Source organism: Vigna radiata, chromosome 6 (genome assembly GCF_000741045.1).
Source record: "Vigna radiata var. radiata cultivar VC1973A chromosome 6, Vradiata_ver6, whole genome shotgun sequence".
In the NCBI taxonomy this organism is placed as follows: Eukaryota; Viridiplantae; Streptophyta; class Magnoliopsida; order Fabales; family Fabaceae; genus Vigna; species Vigna radiata.
The window spans coordinates 1235281-1258743 of NC_028356.1; the positions used below are offsets into that span (position 1 = coordinate 1235281).

General features: G+C 32.7%; 4 protein-coding genes across 5 annotated transcripts; 2 read left to right on the forward strand and 2 right to left on the reverse strand.

Moving 5' to 3' along the window:
* Positions 1–757: 757 nt before the first annotated feature.
* LOC106763930 (mitochondrial import inner membrane translocase subunit TIM22-2) lies at positions 758–2851 on the forward strand. Its single transcript, XM_014648109.2, has 5 exons — positions 758–1019; positions 1563–1627; positions 1746–1818; positions 1900–1953; positions 2323–2851. Exons 1-5 carry the CDS (start codon positions 854–856, stop codon positions 2574–2576), a joined length of 612 nt encoding a protein of 203 aa, XP_014503595.1. The 5' UTR covers positions 758–853; the 3' UTR covers positions 2577–2851.
* Positions 2852–3835: 984 nt separating this feature from the next.
* Positions 3836–5849, forward strand: LOC106764060 (tubulin-folding cofactor A). The gene is made up of 4 exons (XM_014648271.2): positions 3836–3970; positions 4265–4427; positions 4572–4658; positions 5365–5849. Exons 2-4 carry the CDS (start codon positions 4275–4277, stop codon positions 5464–5466), a joined length of 342 nt encoding a protein of 113 aa, XP_014503757.1. The 5' UTR covers positions 3836–3970; positions 4265–4274; the 3' UTR covers positions 5467–5849.
* A 1710-nt stretch (positions 5850–7559) lies between these two features.
* Positions 7560–10762, reverse strand: LOC106763937 (pirin-like protein). The gene is made up of 6 exons (XM_014648115.2): positions 10530–10762; positions 10300–10349; positions 10153–10191; positions 10013–10041; positions 9261–9427; positions 7560–8282 (listed from the first exon to the last, which is right to left on the reverse strand). The coding sequence occupies exons 1-6, from the start codon at positions 10643–10645 to the stop codon at positions 7778–7780; spliced, it is 906 nt and encodes a 301-aa protein (XP_014503601.1). The 5' UTR covers positions 10646–10762; the 3' UTR covers positions 7560–7777.
* A 4829-nt stretch (positions 10763–15591) lies between these two features.
* LOC106764937 (glycerophosphodiester phosphodiesterase GDPDL3) lies at positions 15592–22561 on the reverse strand. 2 transcript variants are annotated; one of them, XM_014649382.2, is made up of 10 exons: positions 22302–22561; positions 21315–21608; positions 21043–21161; positions 20452–20953; positions 18755–18793; positions 18482–18597; positions 18231–18399; positions 17421–17563; positions 16345–16834; positions 15592–16256 (listed from the first exon to the last, which is right to left on the reverse strand). In XM_014649382.2, the coding sequence occupies exons 1-10, from the start codon at positions 22408–22410 to the stop codon at positions 15961–15963; spliced, it is 2277 nt and encodes a 758-aa protein (XP_014504868.1). In that variant the 5' UTR covers positions 22411–22561; the 3' UTR covers positions 15592–15960. The 2 variants fall into 2 exon arrangements, with proteins under 2 accessions (XP_014504868.1, XP_014504869.1); XM_014649383.2 differs by having other exon boundaries at positions 18231–18338; positions 18421–18597.
* Positions 22562–23463: the final 902 nt, after the last annotated feature.

The window sequence follows — 23463 nt, forward strand, 5'->3', positions numbered from 1 at the left end:
TTCAAAACTAAAGACTCATTTGTCAAAAAAATAAAATCTTATTTGAAAAAAAAAATCAGAATTAGAAACTAATTATATGATTAAACATATAAAATTTTTTCACGTCTTCTATGATCAGCAAAGGGATACATATAAATTAACAGTTTAATATCTAAATATTTTAAAATAATAGGTCGATGACGGTGATCTTGTCATGCTTTCAATTCTGGACATACTTTGACAAATTTGTTTTCAACCATTTGAATAATTTTTAGTACATTTAAAAATATTTTAAAATGATTTGCTTATTATTATTAGAAAATCTCAACCGTTATTTCAAACACACTGATTATTTTGCAAATAGTTTATCTTTTCTATAAAAATAGCCGAAGACATGCTGAAAGAGTTAAATACAACAAAAGAAATGTATAATTATTTTTGAACCAGTTCGTCATCATTAAGTTAAGATTTGTGTAGATTTCTCCTATGAAAAAAAAAATATGGAATAATTATCTTGTAACTAGATCATGATTAAATGACCAATGCTCAAATCCATAAATTGAAATCAATTGTAAAACATCGCGTGTTGTTTACATTTTTCAAAAGAATTTTTTTACCATAAAGTAAATAATTGAAAAAGGTGAAAACAAGTTCAAATATTTTATTATTTATTTCTAGTTATGCAGTATTTTTTTTTGGATTAACTAAATTGCACAGGGTTTACTTTTAAGAGCATTGGGAGGTTAGAAACGACGTCGTGCAGAGCGCTAGAAAGGGATAACATCACAGTCTCGCAGTCACCTACAACAGAATTGAGAAGAGAAGAACCTGAAGAGTAAAACGAAGGAAGAAGAGAGGTTTAACTTCTTCATCTATGGCGACGCCAGATTCTGACGCTACTATTCAGCCTCAAGATTCTGATTCTCTAGCCAATCCTAGTCCTCCCAACGCTCTGGTCCCCGCCGCTCCTGCCGTTTGCCTCCTTCGCTTCGCAACCGACTCAGCCGGTGGCGCTCTCATGGGCTCTGTCTTTGGATACGGTCCTCCTCTTCTCATTTATTCGTATTATCGCATCACGCCGCCGTTTTATCAACTAATTTCCGTTTATTAAGCCTGATTTCTTTGCTCACCTTTTAATCGAAGATTCGTGGTTTCTGTTGATAGTGTATGTGTGTGTTGCGGATATAGTAATTGAATTCTTCTTCGTTGTGTTGACTGGCTTTTTTTTATTGTCGATTGGTTCGTTTTAGCTATGATTTGTAGTGACTGGACGATTGACGCTTAGTTTATTGGAACTCTGAAGGAGTGAATGTGTTTTTTACTCGGTTTATTGGAGCAGGTGTCTGGTGTTAGGTTAAATTCAAGTATGTTTAGGTTTTTGAACTGATTAGTTTAGTTTTCTATGTAATGTAGGTTTGAGTGAAAAAAAAAAAAAACCGGCACGAGTATTTTGAATGTGTTTTTATCCTAAAAGAACCTCGTATATAGGGAAAAAAAATCATGGAACTATGACTTTTGATGACCTAGTTGTGAGTTGATTTTTCTGAAATTTGATTAGAGATTCTTGATGTGGCCTGTTTCAGGTGCTGGATTATTTAAGAAGAAAGGTTTTAAAGGCTCCTTTGTAGAAGCGGGGTCTTATGCAAAGGTGCATTGGCATCTCGGTGCTCTTTTCCTTTCTTGTTTTAGTTCGCTACTTGGTTATATTTTATTTTGTTGTTTGTTTTAATTTAGCTTGTAATTAATTTTTTTTTCTTTGTTACTAGACATTTGCAGTTTTGTCTGGAGTTCATAGTTTGGTTGTTTGCATCTTGAAAAGACTTAGAGGAAAGGATGATGGTATGAAAATTTAACTTCAAAATGGCACTTTTGCTTTTTAGTGATCTTGCACTGCTAATATGAACTCTTTTGTATCTGCAGTCATTAATGCGGGGGTGGCTGGTTGTTGCACTGGTCTTGCTCTAAGTTTTCCAGGTATCTTTTGTTTATTTTATACTAATAAATTAACAAATTTGAGCTTTCTTTTGAAACTTGTATGAAAAAGGGATAAAGGCCTTGCTAATGTGGCTACTCTGAATAAGTTTTCTAGTCATTCTTGATATCATGATCACGTGATCTTAAATCTAAGGTAATTTTTTCTATAGTCAGTGAATGTGGCAATTTTTTGAGAAGTATTACTCTGGATTCCTCTGTCTGCATACCATAACCTTAAAAGGAGGATTGGAAAAAAATTGCTGACGTAGAATGCCTTCCAATCATTGCTAATTTTAATAACTTGTAAATTTAATTTTTTGAACTTGTTTTGTATTTTGTTATTAGGACTTATCATCTATGGTTTTGCAGGTGCTCCACAAGCTCTTTTGCAGAGCTGTCTTACCTTTGGGGCATTTTCTTTTATTATGGAAGGGCTAAACAAGCAGCAACCAGCACTTGCAGTTCCTATGTCCTTGAAAAAAGGATCTGTGCAATACAATGCTCGTCCTCCCCTGGCACTCTCCCTTCAACTCCCTCTTCCAGAAGAACTAAAAGAAGCCTTCTCTTTTTTCTCCGAGTCTCTGAAGCAGCGCAGCAAGGGATCTTACCCAACATCTCAATAAGAAATCGAGTTTCATGGTGGTCTGGTATCATGTAGATAAGTTGTCACCCTTTCTCTTTTATTTTTTAGGTTCGTTGTAGCCTTCATCAACATTTTTTTTTTTTTTAACTTACGGATGACTACAAATTGTCTAAGGACGACATGGATTGTTTACATGTTACTGACCTCCCATATGGTTTGTTTAACTTGGATGGCCTATCGTATGATGATATAGTTTGATACATCCACTTACAATCCCAAACACGGGTACCATCTAGTAAAGTATTATTTGGAAGCGATTTTTGTTTGACAACCAAACTATTCAATTTTGCAATTCCGCCTAACTGATTAAACTTTATTACTTAGTTATTAGATCCCATTCCTATACCTACATCGCGTTAAGTTTCTTGTAACCCATGCAATTCACGGATTTACCGTTTTTAATTAGAAAATTATCTTTCCCATCTTTGTTATAATTCTAAAGAGCATTCAAGCACTGGGTTTTCTTCCTGGGTATCCAGCACTGTCTTGACTTGAATTATACATTTATATTGCCGACATCACATAATATCAAACTTGGTACGAATTTAACCTGTTCATGCGCTTAAATTTAGACAATTTAACTCTTAACATGTACTTTCAACAGAAATTACGGTATAGCTACGCTGCAGTTAAATAAGCATTTGAGCTAATTTATCATAAATGGTGAGAATTGGACTTCGACACATGGGTTTGGGCTTCCATGCGAAGGAAGAGCTTAAAAAAAAAGCCGTGAAAAGATGAAGGTTTGTTCTTCCTGCACCTCGAATATTACTAACGGCACTCCCATATTAAGAGAAAATGACTAAAACTCCCCCTCATTGCACCATGCCATTGCTGCTGCTAACGCTGTTGCAGTTACTGTGTTCATTGTCTCCGTTGTGTCATTCTCCATTGCAAAAGAAGAGAGAGTGCTCGTTCTAGGGAAAAATATATGTTCGTTCTAAGGAAAAAATATGTTTCACAAAATTTGTTCTGGAAGATTCGTTCTAAAAGGTAATATATTTGTTTTATAAAGCTTGTTCTACAAATTTTATTATGAAAATTTTATTTTAAAATGCGTTTCACTGGTTCTAGAAAATGTTATAGAAGTCTTATTTTAGAAAAGAAATCATGTTTTGGAAATTCAAAGAAACTTGTTTCTAAAATTTCTAGAACAGATAATCCTGAAGTAACTTTTATGAAGGATAAAATAGTCGTTTTAAAAATATGGAGTGCACTTTAAAAATTATGGGAGTGCAGGAAGTAAAAGTAAACGATGCGTTTTAGAGCGAGGAAAGGAAAGGTCCTTTTCAATCTCGGCCTCCTTCACCGTGCATCTGCGCTAGGGCACTGCTAACAGGGACAACATAGTGAGCAAGATCACTCAAACAGAAGGTAAATTGAACATCATCGCTCCATTTTTCTTATCCTTAATTGAATTCTTCAGTCACAATAATAATTTGGAGCGAATTTCTGGTGCTTTTTTTTTATGTTTTACTCTCTGATAATCTTTCATTTTTCTTTTGGATTCGGAATTTCGATTGACATTTTAAGCGTTCAGAAAGCGGTTAATGCTGGACGGGAAACATCGCGATGAGATTACATTGCGAACTTTTATGATTTTTTATTTGGAAGCAAAATTTGATGAGACTTTTCTTTCTATATTGGTTTTTTCTTGGGTTTATGTAGGGATTAATCAATGGCTACTTTGAAAAGTCTGAAGATCAAGACAAGCACTTGCAAGCGATTAGTGAAGGAGTTGCATTCTTATGAGAAGGAGGTTGAGAGAGAAGCTGCGAAAACTGCTGACATGAAGGAAAAGGGAGCTGACCCTCATGATCTCAAGCAGCAGGTATATCCTAAACAATCTGCCTCTGCATTTTCATTCTTTAATTTTAGAAACTAATTATACGTATTTGTTGTTTACTTTTCTCAGCTAAAACCAAGATTGTAGAATTGATTGTATCTTTTGTTGAACTAATTTGGATATGAACAGGAAAATGTGTTGGCTGAGTCTAGGATGATGATTCCAGACTGCCGCAAGCGCCTTGATGCCTCTCTGACAGACTTGAAAACAATATTGGTACTTTTTATTTCTTGTTTCTATGCTTGCTGTATCTCTCAGTTTCTGCTGTCATTCATATTTTTGGTAACCTTGACATTCTCAGCATTTGATGCCTTGGCTCTATCATGAAATCACTCTGCTAACATAGTAGTTTTCACTATTGATTGGTCTGATGGAAGATGGTGCCTGTTAGTAATGTATGTACTGTGACCAAATCGATTGGGATAGGAATATACCTATCTTACTTATCATTCCAGGTCTTGCTAGTTCAATGTTCAATTGAAATGTGCGTTTTCTTCTCGTCCGGGTCAACGTGTCTCTCTTGAACTAGTCCACACTTTCTCAATGAATTCCATCAACTTCCTCTTTATCTCATTTAATCCTTAGGAGGAAGTTAAAGAATTATTGACTTGTCCGATCTTTATTTGAAATAAGAAGAAATTGCAACTAAAAAGACTTCCATACCGTGTTAAATTATTTTGTATTTTGTATTTTTAGAAATAGTTTCTGCAAGTATTTTTGTTGTTTTTATCAACCCACTTGTGTATATTTGAAAAACAAACCGATTTATTTTTATTTATGCTCAAAACTTTTTGCTTTTTGTCCCAGGGGGCTTCTCTGATTTTAAAAATCAACTTGATATGTTTAATTTAAGTGTTTGTCGAATTTGATGGTAACTTTTTATTACGTTGGAATTTTCTTTTATTTTATTTCCCACTTTCAGAATGAGTTGGAGGACTCTGATGAGAAGACAGGTCCTGAAATTGACGATGCTCGAAACACCGTTGTAGAAGTTGAAAAAGTATTTGAAACAACAAAAGCTTAAGGGTGAGTTTGATTAATGCACTCGATGAGGATATTGTACCTGTGTTACATGAGCCCTTTCTCCCCTGTTTAGTTATGTGCTGCCATGGAACTTCCGAAACTGAATGAACATGAAGTTGCTTACTTTTCCAGGCTTGAAAACACGGTATCAATTTGTCAAAGCTTTTGCTTCTAATTTTCTCTATTTCTATATATGGTATGCCATCTAAAAATCATTAGGTCAGTAATTTCGGCAGTATTGTATGTTTGCAGATAAAGGAGTTGTAAAATTGAATGAAATTCTATCTTCATTCTGGTAATAGTTGTAAACCTACTTTTGTTAGTCAATTCCATAGACCGCGTAATATAATTATCAACTTTTAATCAATTTATTAGCGGCTGGTTGATATTTTGTCCCATTAGAGTTAGTATTAAGTTGTCTAAGGCTAATGTATGACACAAGAAAATGCAGTGAGCTTTCCAACTATATCTATATTGAAACATTGATGGAGAAAAAAAATCACATAAACGTGTTGTAGCTGAAGGAGACCAATGTCAACTTTTCTTGCTTTCACTCTTAGTCTTGTGAGTTCAACAAGCGTTGGCAAAACTAATTTTGAACGAATTTTGTTTTGTAATATTTATCAACTCATTAAATCAAACGCACATAAGCAAATAAACATTTGAAGTAAATAACATATTATTGAAGAGTAGAGCCTTAACTATTATATATTTTATATTATTTTTGTTATTGTGAATAAATTGTTTGTTTATTTCGTATAATTTGCATATTTACTGAAACATAGTGTATATAGATATTCAATATTATTACTCTCTTCACAATTGCTCAAGAATTTTTATAAAATAAAATTTACGTTAAAAACATTGGGTGACACTAACTATCATTATTATTATTTAAACACTACACGTCGAATTTCACTACATGCAGGTATAAATTATTTTATAATTAATATAAATAAAAATAAATTATTTAGTTTTTTATTGATGAGAAATAGGTGATAAAATGCTAAACAATGCATGATATTTTAATACGCAATATAATGATAATAATGAAAAACCTATACTAGGATGGCAAAGATTATTTCATATTGATTTCTCATAAATATTAAAAATTAGGAGTATTCCGCGGGTTGAGTTCGACAGAATTTAGTCAAATTTCATTATTTAATCCACTGGAAAATATCCGGTTGAATTTTTTGTACTTTTTTGTTAGATTGAATCAAATCCAATCCTTTTAATTTGGATTAGATTGAGTGAAGATGATGAATATACTTAAAAATAACAATTTTTATAAAAAATAATTCATGACTTCAAGTCAACAAAATAAATAAATTTTAAAAAAATTGTCTAAACTAATTCAAAACCTATAAAAACATAACAAAATATTAATAACACAAATAATTCGTATGAGAGTAAGTTAGTTTGAATTAAATAAGATTTGATTTAATTATAAATGAAATCTAACGCAATCTAATTAGATTAAATCAAATTGGATCACAAAAAATACAATGAGAAAAAATATATTAAAATATACTGAAGAAAATTTTGCAACCCTTAAAATTTTATTTAAGTGAACCGGAATAAAATAAATCAATCCAAAAATACACACAAAAAAGCTGCTGCTGGTGAATAGTAATATACTAATATTCAAATTATGACAAAAGTCTTTGTTTTTTTGGTATGCATGCATGATGCAAACACAAACGTCGATTTAGGATAATTGACCACATTTATTCAAACTTACTACTACAACTTATTTTAATGTAATGTCGTTTTCACTTTCAAATTTTAAGCATATTGATAAACATCAAGACATCTGAATACATTTTATATTACTATGGCAGTCATCAAATTAATTCCACAACACAAGCTTCTGTTAGCTTCTTAATGGATTAATCACGTTGAAATCAATCATCTCAAATCATTTTTTCAAATTAAAAGGGTAATGTCCATCAACGTTATAAAACCTGTGGAGATATTCAGGTAATTTGCAATTTTCCTTATATTTTCTGAAACATTTTATATAAGAATAAAAAGGTTACTTATGAACACAATAGTTGATTCACATAAGAAAGAAAATCTAAAACCAAAAAATTAAAAATCAAAAGGGTAATTAACTATAATTTCACTGTTCTTTTTTACCTACTACATGTGGATTTTAATTTAAGCCTTCAAACAGCATAGTATAAACATAATATAAAGTTAAAAAGGATAGAAACTCTTGACCTAATTGATACATTCCATTTTACATCAGAACTTATTTTTGTTCTCATTTTTCCCAAATCAACCAACAAATGTGACCTAATACAAAATCAATAATCAAGGCTAAGTGAAGTTTCAGATCTCCAGTGTCTTGCTTTCTCAAATCCATTGGTATAATTCTCAAAATCATCAATTGTTTGGTCAATCTCTTCTTGAGTGTTCATCACAAAAGGTCCAAATTGCACCACAGGTTCCCCCAAGGGTTCCCCTCCAACCAAAATGAACCTAAGAACCTTTGAAGATTTGTTCCATGCTTCAAGGCCATCCCCAGAACCAAGAAGAAGTATATGATGAGAAGTCACAGGTTGAGACTTTTGGTTCCCAAAAACTCCCTCTCCTTCCAATATATACACAAAAGCATTCCAAGATTTTGGTATAAGTTGCTGCAAGTGAGCACCAGGTTTGAGGGAAAAATCCAAGTACATGGTTGGTGTTCTTGTGTAGATTGGAGACTTTATTCCAAAAGCTTCTCCTGCTATCACTCTGACTTTGATTCCATCTATCATAGTTTCTGCTATGTCCTTGCTCAGCATTTCTTGGTACCTTGGCTCAATCCTAAGATAACAGTACAAACACATATCAGACCAAAGCATTAGAGTCTTAACTAAGAAACAACTTTACCAATATAACGTAAACTTTAAGGTAGACAATGATTGTTTTTCTTAAAGGATCACAAACAGTACTTCCAAGATGAAAAAGTTGAATTCTTTTATAGTGGGTCATTCAGAACCAGACAAAGTAATTTGAAACTGGCATTTACAACATGTTATGGCTGCCCTTTTTATCATTGGAACTTCCATCATCACCATGGGAAATATGGGGTGGTGAGAGGCACTTTTTTTATGCTGGCCATTTCAGGCCATTTTCCACACTTGCTTCCTCAAATGCTCAATTGAAAAGCACTTCTAGGAAATGGTATATGATGGCAAATCATGAGAAAAAAAAGTCACATGTGAAAGTGAGGAAGCCATATCTTAATGCAGAAAGTTTAAAAAGATTTCACTGTTTCCTTGTGAAGAGTGCTGTTCCTTTTTGTCTCACTGATATTTGGTGAAGAGCATTATCCAAAAAACTATACCCCAAATCAATGATGATGATCTTCACTGACGCAAAAGGTACGTCATCAAAATAAGGCTAACGTTGTGATTTCAGTATCTCATTAAGAAACAAATCCTGGTTAGTGGTTACTCTTACTTGGAGGTTTTTACATTAAAATTTTGAACACTAAGTAAAGATAAATCATTTAGTACACTTCTGGTTTTCTATTGATTTCAAGAAAGATGACCTGAAATAGAAAAAAAGTAGTTTTTGCATTTTTAAATTCATTTGACATGATTTTGTCGATAAACATGTACAGTTGATGCTTATCCAAAACTCAATTATAAAAAGGACTAATGACTTTCTGCAAGTTCAATCAGTACTTAATTAAGTTGTTTACTAGTTCTGACCTTTTAAAAGGGCGATAAGTAATTAATTAAGATATATATATTCAAAAGTGACTCTTTGATTGGTTTAGAAGGATTTTGCACCTACATTTTATGTTTTGAAGAGAGATTGATCCACAGCTGAAGACCCTTTTGAGTTCCTTGAGCTGCAGGCATTTCTGAGTGAACTATCCCTCTTCCTGCAGTCATCCACTGCAAGTCACCAGCTTCAATTGTTCCCTTTCGTCCTTCAAAATCTTCATGTGTTATGGCTCCCTGAATTGTGCAGAAAAGTTGCATTCAGGTGAGGTTAGTACATCAGCACAAGCACGTGTCATCAATACACAACTTTGGGTACATTACATTGCACTCAACATGGTAGTTGGCATTCTAGAAAAATAAACCAGACAGCAACATGTGGGGTCACTTTTGTCTTTGTGCTATTAAGTCATAACCAACTACTATGGTAATAAGGACATCATCTTTAATGGTTTGGTTTCTGTGGCACTAATCAAAATGACTCAATTGGTAACGAATCGTTAATTTGTGACTAACATGTTGCCACACCACCAGCACACAGATTGTCACCATTTTCAGCTGATACTTTGCTCAACTAAAACTATGAGCTGATATAGATAAAGCGAACTAGTACTGCTATTTAGTTTACTTCTAATTTTTGGTTTTTCAACTATGTTGATTTGCAAAATGACCTTTATATTATGTGGTTTTGACTTTGTAACACGGATTAACAAAAAGTAAAACAACTTAACACAAGGTTTCTCCAATGTTGGAAAACTGTTTCATGATCAATGAGCAAAGGAGGAACAGGCAACGAACTGAAACAGTAAAAATTTGCTCTACCTGCAACATGTATGTGACTGTCTCAAATCCTGTCAAAAGAAAAGTGAAAAGACAACACAAGGAACAAGGAGTCATAAGATTAACAAATTATATCACTGAAGAAAATTACATCAATGACATATAAAATCTCATTGACAAACCTCTGTGTGGATGATCAGGAAACCCAGCAGGAGCCGTGACTGCAATATTTCAGAATTTCACATTCTTAGAAAAAACAAAACAAGATTGACCCTGATGTATTTTTTCAGTATTGAAGTTAAAAAACAGAAAATTACAGAGATGCCCACCTGAGAATTCATCCAAGACAAGGAAAGGATCAAAGTTCTTGAGCTCAAATCTGAACATACCCCAAATAACCAATCAATTCAAAAAGCTCAACTTTTAAAAACTTGCAATGCAATATACATTTAAAGTTTATCTACACATCTCAACGTTATCATCAAAATTAGTTTCAGTTAAACAAAATCTCATGTATGCAGAATGGCTAAAGAACAGCTGCGATATCCTTGTCTCTTACCTCCCTATGCTTCTTCTAACAACTGCCCCAACACCCTCATGTTGAGGTCTGGCCAAGAACTTTCTGGCCACAAGACGAGGTTCTTTAAGGTAACTGCTAATATCTTGGTTCGGCATTTTGTGGAAAAGAGAAGAAAAAGTTGTTGAATGATGGAAATGTGAGGAGCAAGACAAAGATTGTTTAAGGTATATATAGGAAAGTGGGGGGTGTGGCGTGAGAGGTAGATACAGAGGCAGAGTTTCACTATTAGGAAAGTCAAACCTCAAAACGTATAGTGTTGGCTGCCAATGAAGACCCACATCGAATAGAATAAGGAACACTTTGCTTCAGCTCAAGGTTCTTTTGCTTTCTTATTCCACCAACGTCAGCATAACGCACTCGTGATGTGTGTCGTGGGCATAAGCATACCACCTTATATTTATTATTATTATTATTATTATTATTATTAATTTTTACAAAGTATTTAGTATTTTTTTTAATTACTAAGAGATAAATTATATTTTTTACATTTTAAATTTAATTGAAAATTTTCATTTATAAAAAAAGAAAAACAAAATTATCTCCGCCTCATGTTTTCCAGATGAGAGAATTAAACATATATTCTTAACTTTTATAAGAATTTAATATTCCTTTTCTAATTATTATGACAAATTTTTTCCTTTTGTGACATTATTTTGAGTGTTTTTAATTTGATCTCACTCCTTTTATAAACTTTCTTGAAGACGAATGTAACAATCGAATATCATGAATTTAATAAAGGTTATTAAGTTGATTCATTTCCAAAAAAATAAATCAATTTCAGAACAATAATAATTAAAAAAGTATATATTAAATCTTCAGAATTTTTTTAAAAGGAATTTTGTTTTGGACAGTAAATTCTTTTTCAAGTACAGAAAAATGCAGAGGTTTATATAAAAATAGAAATCTAGAAATAATTGGCATCATTGACAATTTGGACATAGCATTGTTTAATTATATTTATATATCTTTCTGAGTGGTTACATGAGTAGCACCTGTGATGTTAAATTGTTTGGTTTTATATTAAGATGAAAGTTATGGTTCATAAATATATATAAAAAAAATAAAAAAATGTTGGATGATAGCTGGAGTTTTACATCACTTGACATCACCCACCTTTCAGAATCGCTTAATTTAAGTCTTGACTTCTTTTTAATAATCTATTTATATATCTTTTCTTTCTCTATTCACTCTATCAATTTTTTATTTTTTAATCACATTTGAGTGCTTCTAAAGTTGATTTGTTTTTATAATGAAATTTGATAATATTTTTTTAACAACATCTTAATATGTGTTAATTCAAAATTATTTTATAATTAATAATAATAATAATTATAAAAATCACTATGAATCAATCACAAAATGATACGTAGATGGTGTTAAAATATTATCTCGTTATTTTTTTTTCTTCTTTCTTTTTCTTTTTAGTTTTATTCATTGTCCTATACTTGTTATTTGAAAGTACTTTTGCAAATCCTTGGTTCCATTATAATAATACATAGCCCTACGTTTGACCCTAACACAAAAAAAAAGGTTTAATGCTCGAAATATCATCAATTGATTTAATAATTAAGTTACTATTTGTTTGGAGCATATATTTAATTCGATAATATTTCACATGTTTTATACTAAACAATACTTGGTGATATTTGAAATTATTTGATTACATTTTTAGGAGTAGATTTTTAGGAGTAGTGTCATATCTTATGCAAAGAAATACGTTAAATTGTAATTTTAGTTTGTAATGTATCTTTTTTCAATGTAAAGTAGAAAAAAAAATAATGCAAATAATTATTTGCGTGATAAAATATAACTTTTGTTGGTATTGATGATATATATTCAGTCTCAACTTGGTCATCATGTTAAAAAAGTTATAAGATCATCCTCTATTGGCTTAATATCTTTATTGGTCATTGTATTTGTGTGCAAATCTCAGTTTGGTCCTCAAGTTTTGAATTGTCTCAATTAAGTCATAATTTTTGTAAAAATGCACACATTTTACCCTAACCGTTAAGTTGTCTCAAACGGCGTTAATTGATGCTGAGATGATTTTTTTTATTTTAGGCTTAATCCCTCTCTATGTCCTTATGTTTATGTGAAAATCTCAGTTCGGTCCTCAAGTTTTGAACTGTCTCAATTGGGTTAGAATTTTTGAACTGTCGACAACGTGACACTTTTTAGTTTGAGAGGGAGAAAAGGTGTGAGTCGGGAGGTTTAAGGGTTTGAGGGTAGAGGAATGAGTGAAATGTGATCAGTGATTGGAAGGAAAAAGAAAGATCATAGTCACGTGGATTTAATGATTTTAAAACATAAAAAAAAAAATTACAGCTCAGTTCAAAGTTAACGTCGTCTCAATACACTTAACGGTTGGGGTAAAATGTTGTAAAATGTTTGCATTTCATAAGNACTTGAGGAAAAAGTGTGATAAATGATTGGAAGGAAAAAGAAAGACCATAGCCACGTGGGTTTAATGATTTTAAAACATAAAAAAAAAATTACAGCTCAATTCAAAGTTAATGTCGTCTCAATACACTTAATGGTTGGGGTAAAATGTTGTAAAATGTTTACATTTCATAAGGACTTGAGGAAAAACTTGAGGACCGAACTGAGATTTTCATACAAACATAAGGACCAATGGAAGAATTAAGCCTAAAATAAAAAATTCATCTCAGCATCAATTAACACCGTTTGAGACAACTTAACGGTTAGGGTAAAATGTGTGCATTTTAACAAAAATTATTACTCAATTGAAACAGTTGAAAACTTGAGGACAAAACTGAGATTGACATACAAATATGATGACCAATGGAAGTATTAAAAAAAAAAAAAAAAGCAGATAAAGTATAGTTAGATATGAATTAAGAAGTGGTGGTCCTAAGAATAAGATAGTATACAAATTAATTTACTTGGTAAGTATAAATATTAAAATAAAATGTTTACTCAATTAACTTTTTCAACAACATTCCAAAAATTAATAATAGACTAACAAGTGTAAAAGTGTTTAATATATTTATTTAAATTAATGTACTTTATATATTTTTTTAATGAGTGTAGAAAAATAAAATGTTTATTAAAGAAATCATATTATGCAAATGAAAATTAATTCTATATTAAAAACTAGATTTTATATTAAGAATTGAATTTTAAATTTAATTTAATTTTAAAAAATTAAATTGTAAAATAAAATCTATATTAACTTATATATTCTAAATTGATCATCATCACTAATAGAGAAAATAATTCTTGTTATTTTTTTCAAACATGATTAAAAGAGTTAATTTAAGTAAACATAATAATATTAAATGATTAATGAGATATTTGAAGAAAATCCATTGTTGGAGAAGTGTTTGTGTGGTGAGAATGCATGATGGTGTAAGCATGATGATTAGAATTAGTGTTTGAATGACATCTTTCATTGTCACAACCATATGTGGAAGGAATTAATCAAAAGGTTGAAAAAAATGGTTCTTATGGGAAAATCTAAGTCACCTTCATTCTTGCATCAAGGTAAGTAAGTACAACAAACACATAGAAAGAAAAAATAACAACAAAAAAACAAAGAAATTTTGAAGGCTTTCTTTCAATCTTAACATTGCAAATTAGGTTTTATTCTAAATTAGATTTTATTTAAATTAAAAAGTAATTTAGAATCAATAATTATAAATAGTTAAAATTTTAATAATCATAGTATAAACGTTGGAAAAATGTAGTAAAAGTGGGTTGTTGACTGAGTTGATTTTAAAAATAGGTGGGTTGACCTTAACTTGACGTGGCCTACATGGCAACTCATTTAATTTCTTTCTTCTTTTCAATAACAACAAAATGAAATTTCCGTCCGAATTAATGTCAGCATAAGATATAATAAATGTTGCTAACTCAAATAATCATAATTTTGACATCATTACAACAAAAGCATGACGCATCAAATCAAATCTCAAACTATTAAATTCCAATTTATCAATATAACAAACATACCTATTTATTAAATATATTTCTTTCTTAATTTTAATTATGAGAGCTATTATGAATTTATGTTTTGCACAACCATCACACGATAGATACTATCATATATGCTTTCCTCTTCTGTTATACATATCTATTAACGAATACAAATATGATATAATTAACTAAATTCTCATTTTTTTTTCTGGATAAAAACAATTTATGACTAAAGTATTATGATAATTAACCTACCTGGGACGAGAACGCAACAAAAACGGAAACAAAACATGTAACATGACAATGTACGAGGCTTGTGCCACCAAAATCATGGCCAACTCAAATTGAAACTGCAATTATGTAGGAGAATCCCACATATTAGGTCTTTTTAGATGGTAGTAGAGAGAGTTGAACACACAATCTCTTTTGTTCTTTCTCCTTTCAATTTTTATTGCTAGACTAACCTTATACCTCTATGGACTTTCCTCTATCAATTCCTATTGTGCAATCTTTGGAGGTTCTGAGTGTAATTTAGAGAAATCTCAACAGAAATTGGCACCATTAATTCATTAAGTGCGATTGATACGAAAAGATGATGCCAAATCTTCTTTGGTAGTGCCTAGTGAAATCATGAATTGAGAATCCAGGAAAAGATCCGCAATTTTGTTTAGGATTGTCAAATTGGGGTCACCGACCCATTTCTGCCACTCATTGTGAGTGAAGTCAAATGCATTCATTAGGTGCATATTGTTAGCTTAAATAGTACATTGTATATTAAATTAAATGCATTTATTCTTAGCTTAAAAAAAAATCAGTCTTTTTAAGTTAGAAGTATTCATGTTATTGTTTCTTTTTCTCTATGGTAACAACAAAACTTGAATTTAAGATCTTGTGTAAGTTAAACAAATCCTTTGTTAAGGTAGCTCAAGTGGGTGGTTTCGGTTGCATTGCATCATAATACATCATGATATTTTATTCTTCTAAGGGTGCGTTTTGTTCATTTTCCACTTTCTGCACTTCCAACACTCAATGCTGTGATTTCTGTAAATTGTAAGATCAGGAGAGATATAGCAGTTTATTGTGGATAATTCTCAGGAAAACTTGATCAGGACCTCAACTTGTTAATCTCGTCAATGCATAAAAATATAAATATATCTTACAACAGGAGATACAAAATACACGTCTGAAAAGAATTCGTAGATATATACTACGCGAGCTTATGGCCACAATATAAACCCGAGAAGCAATTGGGGAGCTAAGAATGGACAATCATAGCTACAACAAATTAGATTGAAAGAATTTGCTCCTTTTAAGAAGAACAAAAAATGTGGATTGTTCATGTACTCAATCTGAAGCCAAAAGCTTTCATGCCACTCAATCCTAGAAGGGATGTGCAAATAAGGGGTTGAAACCAGCAAATGTGGATTCTTCTTTTTTTTTTTTCTTTTAGAAGGAAGTTTAGAGATGATTTTGCTCAATGCAGAAGAAGGGAAGCTATGAGCACAGCCAGAGAGGAAAAGAAGAAGCAGACAGCAACCTTAGGCTGTGCATTTCCTTGTGGTGCTGGGGTTCCAGATCTGGGGCTGGAAGCTGGGGCTATTTTAGAAACAGGAGGCAAAGGTGGCTCAGCAACTTCAGATTCTGTCAAGGGTGGGAGTGGAGCTTGAGCTGGAGGCAAGAAATCTGTGGTAATGAGAGAAAAGAGACCACCTGGTGCAACAGGGTCCATGTAAGTAGGTCTCTTGTCACCCAAATTTAAGCATTTGTTCCCTGCAGTAAAATGGAGAAAAAATGTTTCAGTAATGTAGAGGCTCATAAAAGACAACCACATGGTACAGCACAATTTGCTAGAACTTACTTCTGTATCTGTCGGCAGTTTTAGGGAAGTCCGTGATTATACCATCAATTTTTAGGCCATCAGCATTTAGATATGAGTTTATCTCAACAGTTGCATCTGAGAAGAAATCCCACGCTTGAGAAACAAACTCATTGCTGAATGTCTCTACAAAAACCGAGAGGTTGGCAGCGTTTAGCTTCGGCACNGTTTTNGTAGTGCTTGTNAGGAATNNATNANTNTNAGAAAATACAGAGTTCTTNTTGACAATCACAGCACTAGCAAATTTCTTTATATCCTCAACAGCTGCATTAGCAGCATCACCGACAGTCTCGTCAATGTTGTACACAAGCTCATAACTGGTTTTCTCTTTGAAGTTTAGCAGTACAGAACTATCAGTGGATTGGATATAAACCTTTTGGGATCCGGGTTTATCATAACCTGCCTCGCTCAAAGCATTGATTACTGCATCAATCACGCTTAATCCTTGATTCTCAGCAAGATAGGCTGCATTCTGATAACATGAACAACGATACCATCGATGTTGGTAAATTGAAGATGAAAAGTACAAAAAATCATTAACACGCTCGAAACATACAACAATTATTTGTTTTATCATCACCATAAAAAAAAAGAAACATTCTTTTCTTTGTAGAAATAAATCATGCTGAAAAAGAGTCAGTGAATAAGTATTTAATGTGAAATTCACATATATACAGGTTTTGGGCAAGTGAGCCATAAGGTTTTTGGTTTCCAAAGAGAAATAGTGAGCGGCACAAAGTACAAGAACTCTTGAGTTAAAAACTGTATATTTCATAATTTTTTGGCATGGATATACAAGACTTTAGAACGAAAATATGGTCAGCGAAAACAAGTGCAACAGTTCTTTTAACCATTTGATAAAAATAAGTCTTAACATTCCATATTTCTATTTGCCTCCTTTGACGGTGCAATCAATCATAAGAATTGTTAAATAGTTAAGTGACCCTAATCCATTTTCACAAAAAAACTAGCTTTATTATTATCATAAAAAAGACTAAACGTTCAAATAACAGCCCATATAATAAATCTAATAGAGTTAACAGGTTGAAGGAACGCACCTCAACAGCGATAGAGACACCAGATAGAGAAGGCTCACTTTTTGTCAAGGACAAGAAATCTGACAACGCCACCAAGTGCCCAAAATTCTTAGCTTCTGGATTCCTGAACAATCTGTATTTTGCATAAGGATTCAATATGGAGGCTGCAAGGAAAATAAAGAGAAAAATGTCAAATATTTGCTGTAACACGTTCTGGAGGCAGCCAAGTGAAAGGACCATTATTTATGAAGGGAAGAAATGTTGGGATAAACTTAAATTTAGAGATTTATTATTTTGTTAGTTTTGAGTTTAGTAATATTTGGTTTGATTTGATAGAGATAAAATAGGAATGGTAGTTATGATTTTCTATTTATCTAGGTAGAATATCATTTTATGATAGAATAGGAGATTTGATTTTTAGGCGGTTTGTGTAATTTGCACCTATTTAAAGGTTGCTAAAGTTTAATGAAAATAACCCACCCATGGATTGAAAAGTAATATTATTTGTGTGGGTCAAACCCACAATGAATTGAAGTGTGAAACTATTTGTGTGGTTTCACCGTTTGGTATCAGACCCCAACAAGAAATTTGTCGTGGTAGTTTATCAGTGACACATGATTGTCCTTTATAAATTGAAGATTTAAGCTAATTTCCTCTTTATTCCCAAAACACGATTTGTACCAATGTGCAAATATCTCCTAAATTATGGCTAGTTGAAAGTATAGTCAAATAAGCTTTGACAAGTCTGGATTAACTCCATGCAAATACAGAAATATAGAAGACCATTTGACCTAATTGAATAGCAAACAACTACAGAAATTTCTGACTTACGGGTCAAAGTTTTTATATCACTCCACGTGAGGTTGAATGCAAATATGCCACTGGTGGGTTTGATCTGAGGGATAGTCATGGCAAATTTGCTGAACGTTGATTGGGCAACTGTCGTACTCTCTATAAGATCAATGGAGTTTAAGCAAAATGGTGTTCCATCCTTTGATATTTGAACCGGACAGTCAAGAACANGTCGTACTCTCTATAAGATCAATGGAGTTTAAGCAAAATGGTGTTCCATCCTTTGATATTTGAACCGGACAGTCAAGAACATCCACACCGTACTCGATGGCCTTCTTATATGCTAAGTCGGTACAAGCAGGATAATCACCACTTGCTCCATATTTTGAGATAATCAAAGCTTTATCTGAAACATAATAAAAAAAATTAAAGAAACAAATCAATAATGATGCAAACTTGGTTCCATCAGATGATAAAAAATCACGCACAAAAAAAAAAAAAAAAAAAACTAGAAATAGCTAAGAACATGAGAATACATATTTCAAGATTGTAACTACGTGTACCTTGTTTCGTGGCATTGGTGCCTAACTGAGAAAAGCAACCTGCATTACAAGAAGACAACCCAATATATAATTAATAGAGAAAATAAGAATTATTAACACAAGTGTACATACATGTTTTAAGGTTACAATTTCAGTATGCAAAATGCAGGTGTTGGTTCCCAAGTGATTAATCACTAAAGTTCCAAATTGAATAATATGAAGTGAAAAGTAGAAACTAAGAGTTGATTTGAAAGTAATCATCACAACTCAATTAGTTCAATTAGTTCCTTAGATGTACAAAGGACTTTAGAAGTTGGTGTTATTGGAAGATTTGCAATTTTGTTAAAAAAACAAAGTTACGAGGAGACAACTTGCTATTTACTTTCATGCAGTAAGGAAATTGAACATGTTTATTGTGGGAGCATGAAATCCTGCATGAAATCCTCTAGAAAAAGTCAACACAAATTCTATCTGTATCCTTCCTATTATCAAGGTTTGCATAACTATCTTAGTGGCAACCTCGTGAAAAGTGAACATAACTCCTTACTATGACTCGAAGAATAAACTGGCTTATGAATATACCAGTTCCGGGTAGATTGATCAGTAGAGTCCTGGATAATAATCATTTGACATGCTGATTCACACAATAAATCCTATCTTGGAAAAGGTTAAAACAATTTAACACACGTCGACTAAAGATAAGTCCAATTTATAATATATAAGGGGATGTAAACCTCATCTTAAAAACTGATTTTGTAGGATTGAATTAGACTTAAAATCCATTTCTTAATACACATGAAGAAAATTGAGGATTTGGCCATCCATGGTCATTCTAAAATCAGAGATGCATGCAAATGCAAGAGGCAACAGGCACACTTAAGGAGATTCACTCAGACACTATGAACTTTAAGATAATTTTATCTGATGAAACCTTAGAGCTACATCAACTCCATATAAGGAGGAATATCATGAGTTAGACTTAAAGTCTATTTTTTAATGCACACAAAGAAAATTGAAGATTTGGCCATCCATGGTCATTCTAAAATTGGAGATGCATGCAAACGCAAGTGGCAAGAGGCACATTTAAGGAGATTCACTCAGACAGTACGAACTTTAGGATACTTTTATTTGATGAAACCTTAGAGCTGCATCAACTCTATACAAGGAGGAATACCATTGAGTCTATTTTAGGGAAATTTCTTCAGTTCAAATTAACTTACACATGAATTAATTTGTAGATGTTATTTCCTATTAACCACAAAATCTGACTTTTAACTCGTGAATAAGCTAAGTTTAGGTTATACGGAAGTTAATTTAATTTTTATTTTAATTTTGGTTTTTATCCTAAAATTATTTATGGAAAATATTCCTTCAAACAGAACCTACGTATCAGTGAAATATATTTAAGAGAATGTTTGAACGGAGATGTTTGAAGGGGATGGGATGACAGCAGATTTTTCATTTCGATCTAGAAACAAAAAAGAAAATTAGAAAACAGAACAAGCGATGATGATTGGTAATTTACATAATAATCTCTGATTTTATTCTTCAAGTTCTGTTATTTTAAGAAATTCTCGAATGTTTAGATAAAAAAAATACTTTTGGCTCTCCTCTGATCTCTTCTATCCAAAAAACACCCTACGTAAACAGGATTTTGATCAGACAAAATGTATGCTATTTGTGACAGGCTATCATGGAAGAAAAATAAACAAACTTACCTATTGCTTCAAATGCAGTAACGGGGAAATCAGACAGCACACCATCAACAGAGAAGTCACCGTTGTCTATGAACTGGAGGTTCTCAGTAAGTGGATCGTAACTGTAATTGAAGCTAGATGGAACATCATTCACAAAATCTGATCCAAAAACTTCCAGCCCCGCTTTATGTGCATCCGAGACCAAAGATGTATGTGGTTGTAGATAAAGTCTTGCATCTACTGGCCATATGTATCCCTTCGGAACAAGAATTCCAGAAGCAAATGTCTTGATAAATGTAAGATTCGTTAAAAGAGATTCATAAGTCTGATTGGTCGATGGTTCTACATCATTCTTTGCCATGAACCGGAAGACCAGTTTTGTTGTTTTCGGGTTGAAGCGTGATGATATACCTCTCAGAAAATTAACCTCGGGTGATGAGATATGACTGAAAACTATTCTTTTAGAAGCTGAAAGCACAAAGCTTCTCATACTCAAATTGTGCTCTGCGTAGAANGCATCGTGCTTTAAAATAAAAGAGATAACAAGAGTTAGTTTTAAAACAAACAAGGAGACTAAATCATGAGAATGGAATATGCATTCATTCCATTTACCTGAATATTCAACCATATTCCTTTCGGTTTTTGTTTAGATGTAAGCAAATCATCCACAGTAAGAATTGGAAAAACATTGCCATCAAACCGATTGGTTCGAGAGTATACTCCCTGAGTTACTGTCCAGAAACAACAAACAGTCAGCAACTATACAAAATAAGAACTGTCAGCAACACACATGCACTGCAAAAAAGAATCATTTAGTCCATAAAATACCAAAAATCTGAAACTATTAAATACAAAACTACATGTTTTAAATAAATTAAACTCACAGGCGACACTGCTTAGCTGCTTCATAGTGTAATCCAGAGAAAAATAGCCATCGGTGGGTACTCCATTAACCAAGTAACTCTTGGTTTGATTAGGGTAAGAGAAAGCAATGTAAGTGGAATTTAAAAGGTTTATGTCTGGCAGGCAAATCCCAACTGCATCTTTTGTTAACTGCACGTCACACCATACATAGACATCCGGTCCACACGTTATTACTGCCAAATTATATGCACTATCACTGGAATCAGGAAAAATCCCTGAAAATCCACCACGTGCCACAACCAACGGCGGACCTCCTGCGAAACAAGAACACAAGTAAGTTTCAAAACACCTAGAGCAGTGAAAAAAAGTCGCAACAATCTTTGACATTATGTCAACAATCGTATTCACTCAGACGTTCGCCTCAAGATTGCATGCAAAAAATTGTTAATGCTGAAAATCCCACTTTCACAAGTTAAGTGATATGGCTAGAGAAGAGTATTCGTTTCAGTTAGAACTAAAACCAGATTCTAAAATAGTTTCAAAACTTATATTAACAATTTTTGGTAAGTTTATCAAGTCACCCTTAGACCGTTATCCGCTGCTGGAAGATGGCTTAATTTAAGAAACTGTCACAGATTCCACATCAACTACCGATGGTGTGGTTAAAAACGAGTGTATGTCATATCTTGAGCCAAAACCATAATTCTATGAGGTGAATCGACAAGGATTTCATTCATCCAAAACATTCGCTAACAAATGATAATAAGCTTGAGAAACGCCAAACTATGTAGAAGCACTACATCAATTATCGACACAGCTTGGCCATTTATCCAAATCCGTACTCAGCTCAAACTAAGCAATGAAAGTTGAGAGAAAAGAAACGCACAGATCCTACACTTGCTAGCAAGTTGGTTAGTATCGGTTGCAAAAATAGAAAGTGAAGAGAAAGAGAAGTAAAGATCGAAGTAAGAGAGGATACATTAGAAGAATGAGAGAGACAATTATACCGCTGAGTGTCTTCCAGGCAGATCTCTGAGCAGAGACGGTAGCAAGGAGACAGTGAAGAAGAAGAAGAAGCACCGCGAGTGGAGCAGAGAGAGCGCGTGGATTCCACATCCCGGCAACGGTGGCAGATTACGACGAAGTGAAAAACCCAACCACCTCAAAAATGCAAAGAGGAGAGAGTAACTGTTTCTATGTGTGACACAATGAGGTCTTAACTCAGAAGCTGAACTTTTCTAAAGTGCTAATGGCTTTTGTTATTTTCTTTCTTGGGGTTATATCATTGTGGAATTACATTTTTATATATTATTTAATTAGATTTAATATTGTTGTGTGAAAAAATAAAAGAAAAGAAAAAATGTTGGGGAAAGTGGACAAGCTGGCTTGAGCTAAGCCGCGGTTTTGACTGATGTAGCAGGTGGTGCGGTCTGGGGTCCACAACGTGGTTGTCAAAACTCTGGCAAGGGACACGTGGCGTCGCTTTATTGGTACCAAGTGCGTGATTTGAGAAAACGCGCAAAACGGCGACGTTGTGCGTGGGTGTCCACCGTGGACGGACAACGTGCGACCGTGAATTGCGACTGCGATTTGATTTGATGGTCGTGTTTGATATTACAATGAATGAAGCCTGTCTGAACTTTGATTCTACTGCGCTACAATTAATTTACTGTAATAATTAATTATAAAACTAAACACGGATTAAAGTCTAAACCTAAAACATCAATTACACTATAACTCATTTCCATTTCCAAAATTAACTTAATCTATTGTTTTATATTAAGTTCAAACAGATGAATGACGAAGTAAGATCAATGAATGGAAGTTTTCTTCTTCAAAGTTATGGTCGTTAAAATTTTCATGTTATCAATTAACAAACATTTATTAATGAAGTTTATAACAGGTAAAAAAAATTAAGACTTGCATTAAGTAGGTATGCCGTTTTAGATGCTAATTTTGTTTGTTGTTGACCTCATTTAATAGAGTTGTACTTTATACTTTCCTATTTGGTATAGAAAAAATAAAAGAAAAAAATAATCAGTTCTTAGATTCTATAATTTCAGTTGATTTTATTGGTTGTCACCTCAATCAGTATATAAGTTGAAATTATATTTTTTTAATTGGTATAAAAAAGGAAAAAATGGTTCGTAGATTTTATATTTTCGGGTA

Excerpts from the sequence above, each read along its gene's own strand:
- LOC106764060 (XM_014648271.2), top strand. The coding sequence starts at position 4,275 with ATGGCTACTTTGAAAAGTCTGAAGATCAAGACAAGCACTTGCAAGCGA. Across the intron at positions 4,428-4,571 it reads CTCATGATCTCAAGCAGCAG|GAAAATGTGTTGGCTGAGTC; the intron begins GTATATCCTAAA and ends GGATATGAACAG. Across the intron at positions 4,659-5,364 it reads CAGACTTGAAAACAATATTG|AATGAGTTGGAGGACTCTGA; the intron begins GTACTTTTTATT and ends TCCCACTTTCAG.
- LOC106763937 (XM_014648115.2), bottom strand. The coding sequence starts at position 10,645 with ATGCCGAACCAAGATATTAGCAGTTACCTTAAAGAACCTCGTCTTGTG. Across the intron at positions 10,350-10,529 it reads GTTAGAAGAAGCATAGGGAG|ATTTGAGCTCAAGAACTTTG; the intron begins GTAAGAGACAAG and ends GGGTATGTTCAG. Across the intron at positions 9,428-10,012 it reads CAGTCACATACATGTTGCAG|GGAGCCATAACACATGAAGA; the intron begins GTAGAGCAAATT and ends TGCACAATTCAG.
- LOC106763930 (XM_014648109.2), top strand. The coding sequence starts at position 854 with ATGGCGACGCCAGATTCTGACGCTACTATTCAGCCTCAAGATTCTGAT. Across the intron at positions 1,628-1,745 it reads AAGCGGGGTCTTATGCAAAG|ACATTTGCAGTTTTGTCTGG; the intron begins GTGCATTGGCAT and ends CTTTGTTACTAG. Across the intron at positions 1,819-1,899 it reads ACTTAGAGGAAAGGATGATG|TCATTAATGCGGGGGTGGCT; the intron begins GTATGAAAATTT and ends TTGTATCTGCAG.